This window comes from Rhinatrema bivittatum, chromosome 7 (genome assembly GCF_901001135.1).
Source record: "Rhinatrema bivittatum chromosome 7, aRhiBiv1.1, whole genome shotgun sequence".
Lineage (NCBI taxonomy): Eukaryota > Metazoa > Chordata > Amphibia > Gymnophiona > Rhinatrematidae > Rhinatrema > Rhinatrema bivittatum.
Window position 1 is genome coordinate 137,184,816 of NC_042621.1, and position 13,056 is coordinate 137,197,871.

At 45.5% G+C, this 13,056-nt stretch overlaps 1 protein-coding gene across 1 annotated transcript in view; it reads right to left on the reverse strand.

The window, feature by feature from the left end:
• The window catches only part of HYDIN (HYDIN axonemal central pair apparatus protein), a 1,819,717-nt gene that overhangs the window by 566,403 nt on the left and 1,240,258 nt on the right, over positions 1 to 13,056 (reverse strand). The window contains exons 54-56 of the mRNA XM_029609235.1: positions 6,171 to 6,270; positions 4,066 to 4,165; positions 3,802 to 3,970 (exon numbers count right to left, since the gene is read on the reverse strand). Coding sequence (XP_029465095.1) covers positions 3,802 to 3,970; positions 4,066 to 4,165; positions 6,171 to 6,270 — 369 coding nt within the window. The remainder of the gene's footprint in view (positions 1 to 3,801; positions 3,971 to 4,065; positions 4,166 to 6,170; positions 6,271 to 13,056) is intronic.

Below are 13,056 nucleotides of genomic sequence, written 5' to 3' on the forward strand. Positions count from 1 at the left end.
CACAGGAATAGTAGTCTTCCTAGCAAAAGCTGTGACTGATGCATCCACCTTAGCTGTTGAAAAAGACAATCCAATACCTTAAAAGGTAATGAATATAACCTAGTAAAAATTCTCTGATGTCTATATCCAGCTTCAGGAAACTCTCACTCAGCCATGATCATAACTTCAATCTCTGGATGAAGAGGAAAAGTAGAAGCTGATTTATGTGTGCCACTCAGAATTGGATCCCAATCTTGGATCGCTTCATCTTTTTCCTCTTCAAGATGTAATTGTTTTGCCCCTCGGTCGCAGACAGCTGCGACCACTAATGCTCACCTCTTTCTTTGCTGCCTTAACAACATTGGGGAAAGTGGCGGCCTTGGACAGCTGCCTGTCCTCGCTCCCCGGGACCTCCGCTGGAACTTCCTTATTTTGAGTACCCTGACACCACGGATCTCTACTGCACCATCTTTATTATGGAATCCTCTCCGGTGTACCCTGCGCTGCGGGCCACTACCGTACCCTCTCTGGTTAGAGACCTCTTCAGTGTACCTTACACTGGGGACCTCTACTGTACCATCTCTAGTAGGAAACCCTCACCGGTGTACCCTGTGCCACGGGCCATTACCGTAACATCTCTGAGTGAGGAACCTCTTCGGTGTACCCTGCGCTGCAGGCCACTACCGCATCATTGCTACGGAGAAACCTCATCAGTGTACCCTGCTCTGTGGACCAGTACCGGATCTCCACTTCTGAGGTATTCCTTCTGGGTATACCCCATCGTATAGACTTTATTACTTTCTCCTGCACTCCCCACTTCGCAGGCAGTGCCTTTCTACTTCCCTAATAAAGACTCTATTCCACGGCTGTGTCTGATGTCCGCTGAGATCGTGCCTTCCGACTGTGAGGCTCACAGGGCTCCTCCCTGTGGGCAGTACCATCTCTCATCTTGGCCCAGGGCCCACATACCTACAAATCCTAACAGTAATGCAGTAGAGGTTTGCAAAATTAATGCAGCCATCCCTTCCTTATGGAACAATCTAATCTGTTCCTCCTCATCCTCAGGTGACTGAATCTCACCCACTTCCAGAGATTCAAGAATGCTTCCTCCTTTATCATCCTCCATAGCTAAATATGGAGAACAATCCAAATCCAGAGAAAGAGATTCAGCCTCCACTGAATCCAATCTCTTTCTTCTTTAAGATCTAACAAACTCAGCAGAAGAAAAATCACCTTGAAACTGTTCTGCAACCTCATGACCTTCCTGTAAGGCATTAAATGCTTGATGTAAGAATTTTAAAAATTCAGGAAAAACACAACTGAGCTGCTAGCAGGCACTGTCTGTTTCAATTCAGTTACAAAAACTGAGCCAGAACTAGCCTGGGCGGTCCCTGAGCTGAACTGGGACCTCCCTTTGATGATGACACTCTCGGTAGTTCAACTAAGATGGCCACCACATCCATATCAGCTGTTAGAATGGCTACTGCCACTGGTTCTCCGGTAACAGAAGCTTCCTTAGAAGCAGGAGCTTCAGGTGACAATACCTTTATAACTGTCACTGAAGCCTTAATCATTTCCGGCGACTCTGACTTACTGTGGCAAAGGGAGCATAAAGTTCCTTCAGAGGAACTGTGCTTTACTCCAGAGTAGCTGCAGCGACGAACTTTCTCCGACATCAAAACAGAAATTAAACTTCTGGTTGCGGCAGACAGAATACTCAGCTGCAAGCAGGTAATCAGATTAATTCGTCAAGAATTGGCCAAATTAAAATGCAGATACACTTCCTCTTTACCCAACCAATGGTAAAAGAGTAAACACATTGTGTCTTTGGCTCGCTTCACTGCAGGAGCACCATCCGCAGGAGCATGGCCATAAATTTTGCCTTTTTGACAAAGTAAAATGGCTAAATTGAGAAAAAAGTCCTCTTCTTCCTCATTAAATCTTTATTTTGTTAGAATAAAAATAAAAAATTCCCATCCAATGGCTGAAGGCAGAGAACACTGGTTGAATTAGTTCTATTCATCACATATGTTCTGGTGATGACATTAAAAAAAAAAGAACTCTGCCTCCCTTTTGGCTGGATGGGAGGATATACCCATAGAGTCGGGAATGGTGGAGCAGAAGGTAATGGAACATATATTTACCAGTTGTCATAAATGGTGCCCTTTTTGAAGGAAAATATTTGCTTGTTTGGACAAAGTATTGAACATGTATTAATAAACTGGTTTATTTCAAGATCTTGAACAAGGATCAATGGTTTCAGAAAAAATTTGTAATCAATGCTCTGATTTTAGCTAAAAAGAAATAGCTTTACTATCATGGAAGGTAGAAGAACTCCCTACTTTCTCGAGCAGGAAGGTACTAATGAAACATTGTGCAGTAATGTAAAAAATGAAATTTTCTGAGAAATACTAAAAAGACAAATACAAATGATTTAAACATTCAATACTGTGAGAAAATTATAATTCTTTTACAGATATAATTTTGGATGGTAGGTAAACCTTCTGTATATATGGTATTGATAAATTTCTATATGGGGCAGATTTTAAAAACTACACGCGCAGCCTACATTTGTGCAGGCTACCCGGCGCGCACAAATGTACGCCCAATTTTATAACATGCGCGTGCAGCCACGCGCATGTTATAAAATCTGGGGTCAGCGCGCGCAAGGGGTTGCACACTAGTGTACCTTGCGCGCGCTGAACCCTAGGGGAGCCCCGATGGCTTTCCCCGTTCCCTCCGAGACCACTCCGAAATCGGAGCGGCCTCAGAGGGAACTTTCCTTCGCCACCCCCCCCACCTTCCCCTCCCTTCCCCTATCTAACCCACCCCCCAGCCCTACCTAAATCCCCCCCACCTTTATTTTGTAAGTTCCGCCTGCCTCTGGCAAGCGTAACTTGCACTCGCCGGCCAGATGCCGGTGCGCAATCCCCCAGCACAGCAGCCTATACAAAATAGGCTCGGTGCGCGCAGGAGCGGTCACGCAAGTAAATCCTGAGGATTTACGCGCGTAACCCTTTTAAAATCCACCCCTATGTGTGTGTAAATGTAATGTGTGTGCCTAGGGCGATTGAATGGTTGATGTCTGTGGGGATAAAAGGGGCAAAAATGTCTTAGATTGTTTTGATTGGATAACATGACACCTGACACTTCTTTCTTGATGTGCAATCATCTGTATATTCTTTTGAAGTTCTGAAGTGTTCCAATTGAAGCATTCTTAATAAACCAAACATTTTTAAAAAAGAACTTACTCTTGTGGCTCATCTACAATATTCCTTTTTGTAATTTATATGTTGGCCCAATAAAAAAAATACTGCTACCTACTAAGAATCCTGCCAAAAGAAAATGTGATTGGACAAACTGTGGGCTTCCTTATAGACCTTGCTCCTACACCAACTTTTCTTTATGGTGTCTCCTGCTGGGAGAAGATGGAACAGCAGCAACTATGAGCTTTCCCAGAGCCAGAATTCCTATACTATTTACTGCAGTGACTCCTGCTGGAAGAGAACAGCATCAACCACGTTGTGAATTCTCCCATAGTAAATGTTCCTGCACTATTTACTATAGTTTGTAGAGCCTTGTTCTCTTCCTTCCCTCCTGCTCTGTTGACAGCCTGTATAGTCATCTTTCTTTATTTGTACCCATATTTATCTATTTATTTACTAGCATTAATGAATCGCTTTTCAGATAAAATCTTATCACCCAAAGCGATGTACAAAATAAAACATAAATACAATAAAATATTCATACAATAATAAAAAAACATTCTACTATCAGCTAGCATAATCCAGCCCTCTCTTCTCTGTTATTGTGACACCTCACCTGGCAACGCAGGATGGGCTTCTCTATAATTTGTATTTCTTTCTTCGAGTGAAAGATGATTTGGACTTGAGTGGGACGGTCAGTGGAGGCCAGTATTCCTTTTTGAGGAAGGATGGAAAAGATGGAGTTCAGATCTGGCAAGCCTGGTTCTGTAGTTTCCAGATAAAAACTGCAGAATGAAGATAGAAGGTCATTACTGGATACCAATGGAGGAGGATGACAATCAGAAATAGTAGTAGTGGAAAAAAGAAGCAGCTTTCCTACCTGAATCCAATCTCATATTTCCCCTTGTTCTTTAGGGACAAAATTTGCTTTGCTTCATCTAGAGTTTTGATGATTCCAAAGTCCAAACCTCCTTCCGCACCTGCAGAGATATTGTTGAGTAAGTAGTAGCACATGAAGTAAGAAGATAGGAGTGTGTGAATCCTCTACCTACGTACTTGTATTATATAAAAAATAACTAATGTTTTGTGGAAGCCTCCTTTTCCTTTTCTGTAGGAGGACACCTAACAATAGAGGATTTTTTTTTAAATAGCTTATTAAGGTTCCCAAAATAAGGAAATAATCTATAGTCATAAGCAATAATTCCCACCTGCAATAGTCATATTATGGGTGGGATTTAAGAGTGCAACCGTGGAGCCAGCCCCGTGACTTAATGGCAAGTGCTATGCATCACTATGTGGAATACCTAGATTCAGTTTTCAGATTGGGCCTCTGCTCCCGGGACTGGTCAGAGCTGGGGATGCTGAAGAGGCAGCATTCACATTCCCTGAGGTGATGCGGAGTGTGGGAGTCTCAGCCTTTGCTCAACAGCAACATTTAATAGCCAGATGTAGGGTCTCTGGTCTAGGACTATCACTGTGATGGCTGAGTAGAGATGGAGGGAGACATGAAAATAGGGGGGACCTCCTTCTCCACAGCAGCTGCAAATGAATGTCATAACTTTAGGTTTTTGTTTTTTAATAAACTGCTTAGCATGTGCCATTATAGGCGGACTAGAAATAATTAAAAAAATTTTTTTTTAATAAAATGAAGGTTCATAGAGGCTGATTCTAATTGAATTGGAAGCCCAAAGGAACAGGAAAGAACTGTAAAGCAAAAAAAAAAAAAGGAAGAATGTAACCATATAACATGATTTTGCAAATCTGCTCCACACGAAGCTATTTTGTTTTTTCTACTGAAGTTGTTTTATTGGGAGGAGAGCTATTTGAGGAGATTTTCAGTTTTGTAATTTTGTGTAAGAATGATGTGATTTTATTATGTTGTACATAATGGGGCATGGTTCTGCAAAATGTAAGAAATAAATGGAATGCAATATTGCATACAAATGGAAACCCATAATACTGGTTATTGAAAAGAGACCAGCATACGTAACACAGTGATCTTGGATAACATTAGATGTTATTTTAAACCTCTAAGGTGCACAAATTAAAATAATTTTATTTTGAAACTGGGGAAGCAACATTCAGTACAGAAGCACACCTTCATCAAAAACAATACTCCCACTCTGACTGGTATTCCAAAATGACTTTTGTTTTATTAACAGAAGACAGATGTAATCTAAATAGCAACTTGAGACAGAAGTTTATAATTCCAAGTACTCACATTAGATGATCAAAGACTACAACAAGAGTGAGCAACTCTGGTCCTCAAGAGCCATCAAATGGTCAGATTTATCCCTAATAAATATGCATAAGCTAAATCTGCATATAATTAAGGTGCTATGCATGCAAATCTCAAGCATATTTATTCGGGATACCTTGAAAACCACTTGGTGACTTTAGAGGACTGGAGTTACTCAATCCTGGACTACACCTAGGGACCTTTGTTTTCAGGTTTTATTTTATTTGCCTGGGAATTTCAATGTTTGAACAAAAAAGCAAAGTGTGAAAAAATTACTTTGATATAACATGCAGGAGAAAAATCAGTGTAAAAGTCATTTTTTGACTGACTTTTTTTTTGTTATAACTTTGAAATTCTCAGGCAAAATAAAATACACTCTGAAAACAAAGGTCCCTAACTTCTCCACTTGGATGGATCGACATAATCACAGCAGAAAATATCCCTTTCTGAAAACCTCCAGAGCTTTCTGATATTTTGCAGGGCTTGTATTTATACATACTTAATCAGAAGCACTTGATTGTAGCCTCTGAATTTATCAGTACAGCGCCTTCCCATCCAGTCTCTGACCAAGAACCTTTTACACACATATACAGCACAGATGGCACAATTTAAAGGAACAGGACACTTCTAAACCATAGCTCCCACCAAAAATTAAATTTTTAATAGAGAAAATTACGTATTATCACATATTGGTTCATGTATAGTTAAGAAATCTTTTTTTGTGCAGCTTAGTGAAGTACACTGACCTTTAGGGAAGCTGATATCCAAGGCGATATCGTATGCCTCAGCTATGATTTGAATATTTTCAATCTGAACAATTCCCAGAATGTTTTGTATATCTGACACCTACAGTAGAAAGAAAACTTGGTTACTAAGCTGCAGCTTCATTACTTTTTTCTATAATCATGCTTAAGAAGGAAAGTTTGAAAGGCATTCCCCAGGCAAATAGATATATACCTGGGTAAAATTGCTTGATGAAAATTACCTTCTTCAAGTGTGACGAAAAGTAAAAGTGGGTTCCATAGCTTTTATCCACATTAAAATGAGACATTCCTAAGGGTGTAATTAAGTTGTGGCAGGAAAACAGCATGTGTATATTTGATTTTCAGATGATTGCTCACTAGTTTGCTCTCTCTCTGCTGCTTGTATAAAATCGGCTGGCTTTTTAAATGCCCGCACGCGTAAAACACAGGGGTTACACACATGGCCAAGTCTTGCGCACACCGGGGCGGATTTTCATACTCCGCGAATAGGCCTACTTTTGTTTGCGCTCCAGGCGCAAACAAAAGTACGCTGGATTTTAGTAGATACGCGCGGAGCCGCGCATATCTGCTAAAAACCTGGATCGGCGCGCGCAAGGCTATCGATTTTGTATAGCCGGCACGCGCCGAGCCGCGCAGCCTACCCCCGTTCCCTCCAAGGCCGCTCTGAAATCAAAGCGGCCTTGGAGGGAATCCTCTAACGCCCTCCCCTCACCTTCCCCTCCCTTCCTCTACCTAACCCACCCGCCCGTCCCTGTCTACACCCCCCCCTTACCTTTCTCCGGGGATTTACGCCTCCCGGAGGGAGAAGTAAATCCCCGCGCGCGAGCGGGCCTCCTGCGCGCCGGGCCGCGACCTGGGGGCGGGTACGAAGGGCGCGGCCACGCCCCGGGCCGTAGCCACGCCCCCGTACCCGCCCCCAAAACGCTGCCGACACGCCCCCGAAACGCCACGACGACCGGACCCGCCCCCGACACGCCCCCCTCGGAGAACCCCGGGACTTATGCGAGTCCCGGGGCTCTGCGCGCGCCGGTAGGCCTATGTAAAATAGGCTCACCGGCGCGCAGGGCCCTGCTCGCCTAAATCCGCCCGGTTTTGGGCGGATTTAGGCGAGCAGGGCTCTGAAAATCTGCCCCACCGTGCGCATTTTAAAAGAGGCCCGGCCGCACGTGTAACACCTGTTATGCGCACAAGAGCCGGGCCTCAGCAAAGGGTTGGTCCGTGGGGGGCGGGGCTAGAGGCGCCCAGTACAGCGTCCATTTGCCGCTGTGCTGAAGGATCGTGTGCTGGCATCCAAGCTCTTTTGCATGAGCAAAAAGTAAGTTAAAAAAATGGGGGGGGGGGGGGGGGAGCCTAGGATAGGGATAGGGGAAGGGGAAGAGAGGTTAGGGTGAGGGGTAAGGAAGTTCCCTCCCAGTCCGCTCCTTAATTGGAGCAGACTGGGAGGGAACTGAGGAAGCCCAACGATGCATCGCCGTGCGAATTTGCGAAATTCTACCCCCCTTGCATGCGCTGACTAGGATTTTATAACATGCACATGCCAGCACACGTATGTTATAAAATCGCGCGCTACCCGGCACGAGGGTTCTTTTTTAAAATTTACCCCTATATGCTTATGCTTTTAAGATACAATGCCTAATATTCAAAGAAAAACAGTGCAGACAGCTTCTGTTTGAAAATGAGTTTTGAATTATGTGCATTAAAAGCACTCACATAGTTTGCAAATATACAGGTTATTTGAAAATTGTCCCCCTCAAAGAAAAAATATTTAGATTTGGGAAAACAATATTGCTTAACTTTAACAGGTGCTCTCTTTTCACACTAGAAAAATTCAGCCACACAAGGAGGTGATATCACTGGATGGCACATGCAGAATGTGCTCTGAGAGATTAGAAAGACCTAGAAATCTAGCAACTGCTGCTTCTGCACAAGTCTCCTCAGTCATTTCACAAGCTAAGCTCAACTCTATGGACAGGAGGGTGGCATTATGTGTCTGAATTGTCCTGTTGTCTACAGAGAATTCCTATTACAAGTAAGCAACTTCATTTTCTCCATGGATAAGCAGGACTGAATTCAGCCACACAAATGGGGATTCTCAAGACAAGGGCTGCCCAGGTATATACCAGTAATAATATTTCATTTTGTCTAGTAATGGAGGCATTACAACACAATTTTAGAGAAGCTGGAAGGAGAGTTTCAGTTAGTCAACTAAACTTTTAAGTACTGCCTTGTGAGACTGGAAAATTGGGCATCCAAATAGCAGATGAAATTTAATGTGGATAAGTGCAAGGTGATGCATATAGGGAAAAATAACCCATGCTATAATTACACAATGTTGGGTTCCATATTAGGTGCTACAACCCAAGAAAGAGATCTAGGTGTCATAGTGGATAACACATTAAAATCGTCGGTTCAGTGTGTTGCGGCAGACAAAAAAGCAAACAGAATGTTGGGAATTATTAGAAAGGGAATGGTGAATAAAACGGAAAATGTCATAATGCCTCTGTAACGCTCCATGGTGAGACCGCACCTTGAATACTGTGTACAATTCTGGTCGCCGCATCTCAAAAAAGATATAATTGCGATGGACAAGGTACAGAGAAGGGCTACCAAAATGATAAGGGGAATGGAACAGCTCCCCTATGAGGAAAGACTAAAGAGGTTAGGACTTTTCAGCTTGGAGAAGAGACGACTGAGGGGAGATATGATAGAGATGTTTAAAATCATGAGAGGTCTAGAACGGGTAGATGTGAATCGGTTATTTACTCTTTTGGATAGTAGAAAGACTAGGGGGCACTCCATGAAGTTAGCATGGGGCACATTTAAAACTAATCAGAGAAAGTTCTTTTTTACTCAACGCACAATTAAACTCTGGAATTTGTTGCCGGAGGATGTGGTTAGTGCAGTTAGTAAAGCTGTGTTTAAAAAAGGATTGGATAAGTTCTTGGAAGAGAAGTCCATTACCTGCTATTAAGTTCACTTAGAGAATAGCCACTGCCATTAGCAATGGTTACATGGAATAGACTTAGTTTTTGGGTACTTGCCAGGTTCTTATGGCCTGGATTGGCCACTGTTGGAAACAGGATGCTGGGCTTGATGGACCCTTGGTCTGACCCAGTATGGCATTTTCTTATGTTCTTATGTTCTTAACATTTCCATACAAGAGCATATATGCCAATAAAAATGCTTGCCGCCTGGGCGTAGAACGGGTACAGTTGCTAGTACACTATATCTACCAGTTCACCTTCATCTATATGTTTATTTACCCCTTCAAAAAAGTGAAGCAGATTTGCGAGGCAAAACTTACCTTGGGTAAAGCCATGCTGACTTTGTTCCATTAAACAATGTCTTTCTATATGTTCTGTGAGTTTGATGTTTAGAACACTTTCCACAATTTTTCTGGCACTAAAGTCAGGCAGTTTCCCAGATCGCCCCTGGAGCCCTTCTTAAATATTGGGGTTACAATAGCCACCCTCCAGTCGTCTGGTACAATGGATGATTTTAATGATAGGTTACACATTTTTACTAATAGATCAGAAATTTCATTTTTGCGTTCCTTCACAAACTTGGGGTGTATACCATCCGGTCCAGGTGATTTAATACTCTTCTGTTTGTTAATCAGGTCGACCACATCTTCTAGGTTTATTGTGATTTGGTTAAGTGCATCTGAATCACTACCCATGAAAACCTTCTCCGGAATGGGTATCTCCCCAACATCCTCTTCAGTAAACACTGAAGAAAGGAAATAATTTTGTTAGGAACCTCGGCCTCGCTGGCCCACAACTGTGTCCCCTCACCTGCGCCAGCCGGAGGCCCGGCTTTTCCGCCGCCGGTCCTGGCCACTGACTCCGCCCTTGGCCTGCTCTTGCAGTGCCCCGACTTTCGCCGACTTCAGCTCTTCCTGGTCTCCCCTCTAGGCGCGCACGTGTGCTAAGTCATGGGACTTAAAGGGCCAGTGATGGGAAAGTTCCCCGCAGCCCAGGCTGATGACATCAGGCTAGGCGGGTATTTAAACCCTGCCTCTCGTCTCTCAATTCACCTCAGCAATGGGTCCTGCTCTCCTGAAGAGTGTGAGTTCTCTGTGTTCCTGACTCCTGTGCTCCTGACTCAGACTCTCTTCATTCCTGTTCCTTGCCTCCAGTCCCTGCCTTGCTCCTCATCCTTTGGATTGCTTTCTCGGTTCTGACTCCTTGCCTGGTATTTGACTCTGCTTGATCTCTGCCTGCCCTGATTCTTTACCTGGTACTTGATTCTGCCTGATGTCTGCCTGCCATGACGTCTTGCCTGGTATTTGACTTTGCTTAATCTCCGCCTGCCCCGACTCCTTGCCTGGTACTTGACACTGCCTGATCATTGCCGGTCTCTACACCTGGACTCCTCCAACGCCGTCTCTCCCTGCCTGCTGGTTCCACGCCCGGGAAGACCCGCACCTAATTCCTGCCGGCCCTGGTACCTAAGGGCTCAACCTACGGGGAACAAGGGCTGCTATAGGTGAAGCACCTGATGGATCTTCCCTCCCAGAACCACCGCGACGACGACGAGGATCTCCAGGGGCCATCCCCTAGAGGGAGCAACAACCTCGCCTCGGCTCAGGAGTCCACTTTTCCAACAGATTGCTGAGGCTATGGACTCGGCAGACCTGTCTGGTCTACAGGCCATTCCTGGCATAGCCCAGAAACTGCAGCAACAACAGCAGTGCCTGGGATGTGCTAGCTGTCACAATGAAGTGCCTGGCGAATCCACTGGACTCTACTCCATCTTCCAGTCCCCAGCTGGCCCCGGTTCCAGCACCCACGTCTCTTGCAGCGAACCTCCATCTGCTGGCGCCTCCTCACTACGCAGGAGATCCCCGGCAGTGCTGTGGCTTCTTAAACCACTGTTTCATGCACTTTACCTTACAGCTGGTCCAGTTCACCAATGACGGAATCAAAGCAACCTTTATTCTGTCGCTCCTGGATGGCAAGTCACTCTCGTGGGCTTCCCCCTCTGGGAACGAGGCAACCCCTTGCTCCAGGACCTCCCACGCTTCATCCAAGTGTTCAAACAGGTCTTTGATGAGCCTGGAAGACAGTCTACAGCCGCTTCCGAGCTTCTGGACTTTCGACAGGAGTCATGCCCCTTGATGGCGTATACGGTATAGTTCCATACTCTAGCATCTAAGCTGGGATGGCGGGAGGACAACCTCTGGAGTATCTTTCTGGAAGGGTTGTCTTCCAGAATTAAGGATGAGCTGGCTGCCCAGGACCTCCCAGAGGACTTGGAGGCTCTGATTGACCTTGCTGGTTGGGTTGACCAAAGACTACAGCAACGCTTTCGAGAATTGCGCCCCTCCCGCAGACCAGTGGTGCTAGCCCTGTCCTTTTCACGGCCCATAACACTGCCTACCACGACACCCCTTATGGAGGAACACATGCAGCTGGGACAGAACTGTTTGACCCCTGAAGAAAGGCTGCGACGGCATACCTTAAGCCTATGCCTGTACTGCGCTGGTAAAGGCCACTTGTTGGCCCAGTGTCCCGAGAGGCAGGGAAACACCAGAGCCTAGATGTCAGTGGGGAGATGACCCTGGGCTGCACTAATTCTGCTCTCCAATGTATTATGCCTGTGACCTTCTGCCACACCCATGAGGACTTCACTACCCAAACCCTGATTGATTCTGGCGCCGGAGGGAATTTTATCCTGGCGGATCTAGTCACACATCTGGATCTGTCCACACTGCTCAGAGAACCACCATTGACTATTTCTTCCATCCGAGGGGACCCTCTTCCCGGGAGGATCAGCCGCACTACCGCTCCGGTGAAAATCCGCATCGGGGTTCTTCACGAAGAGGAGCTCACCTTCTTCATCCTGGAGAAAATGATTCACCTGGTAGTCTTGGGTCTTTCCTGGCTCCAGAAGCACTCCCCTCACATTGACTGGCAGATGCTGCAAATAGCCTCCTGGGGTTCTTCCTGCCTCCAAGAGGTGTCTTACCCTGATCTTCTCGTGGCTACTACTACCTCACTTACCTTGCCTGCGCAGTACACTGATTTTGTGGACATTTTTTCCAAGGAGATGGCCGAGACACTCTCTGAACATCGCTCCTTTGACTGTGCGATCGACCTCCTTCTACATACCATGCCCCCGCGAAGGTGAGTCTACCCCCCATCACTACCAGAGACCCAAGCCATGACCAAGTACATTCAAGAGAACCTTGACAGGGGCTTCATCTGGCCGTCCACATCCCCGGCAGAAGCTGACTTCTTTTTCGTGGCAAAAAAGAACGGGTCGTTGCGGCCGTGTATTGATTACCGTGTGTTGAATGCCATCACCAGGAGAGACCGGTACCCACTGCTACTCATCCCCGAACTCCTGGATCATCTACAGGGGGCCAAACTATTAACAAAGTTAGACCTCCGAGGGGCCTATAACCTTGTGCGCATAAAGCCAGGCGACAAATGGAAGACCGCCTTTAATACAAAAGACGGCCACTATGAGTACTTATTGATGCCCTTTGGTCTTTGTAACACACCAGCGGTGTTCCAACACCTTATGAATGAAGTCTTCTGGGACATGCTCCACTCCTGCATCATCGTATACCTTGATGACGTACAAATATTCTCCAAGGATCTCGCTTCCCATTGCAAGGAGGTCAGACAGGTACTTCAATGCTTACGGGACCACAAGCTGTTTGCAAACTAGAAAAAGGCTTGTTTGAACAGGAGGCGCTTCCCTTCTTGGGCTTCATTATCTCGTCCACAGGATTTCACAATGACCCTGAAAAGGCTTCTAGTATCCAGGATTGGCCCCAACCTACAGGACTCCGGGCCCTCCAGAATTTCCTTGGATTTGCTAACTTCTACAGGCACTTCATCCCACAATACTCCTGGTT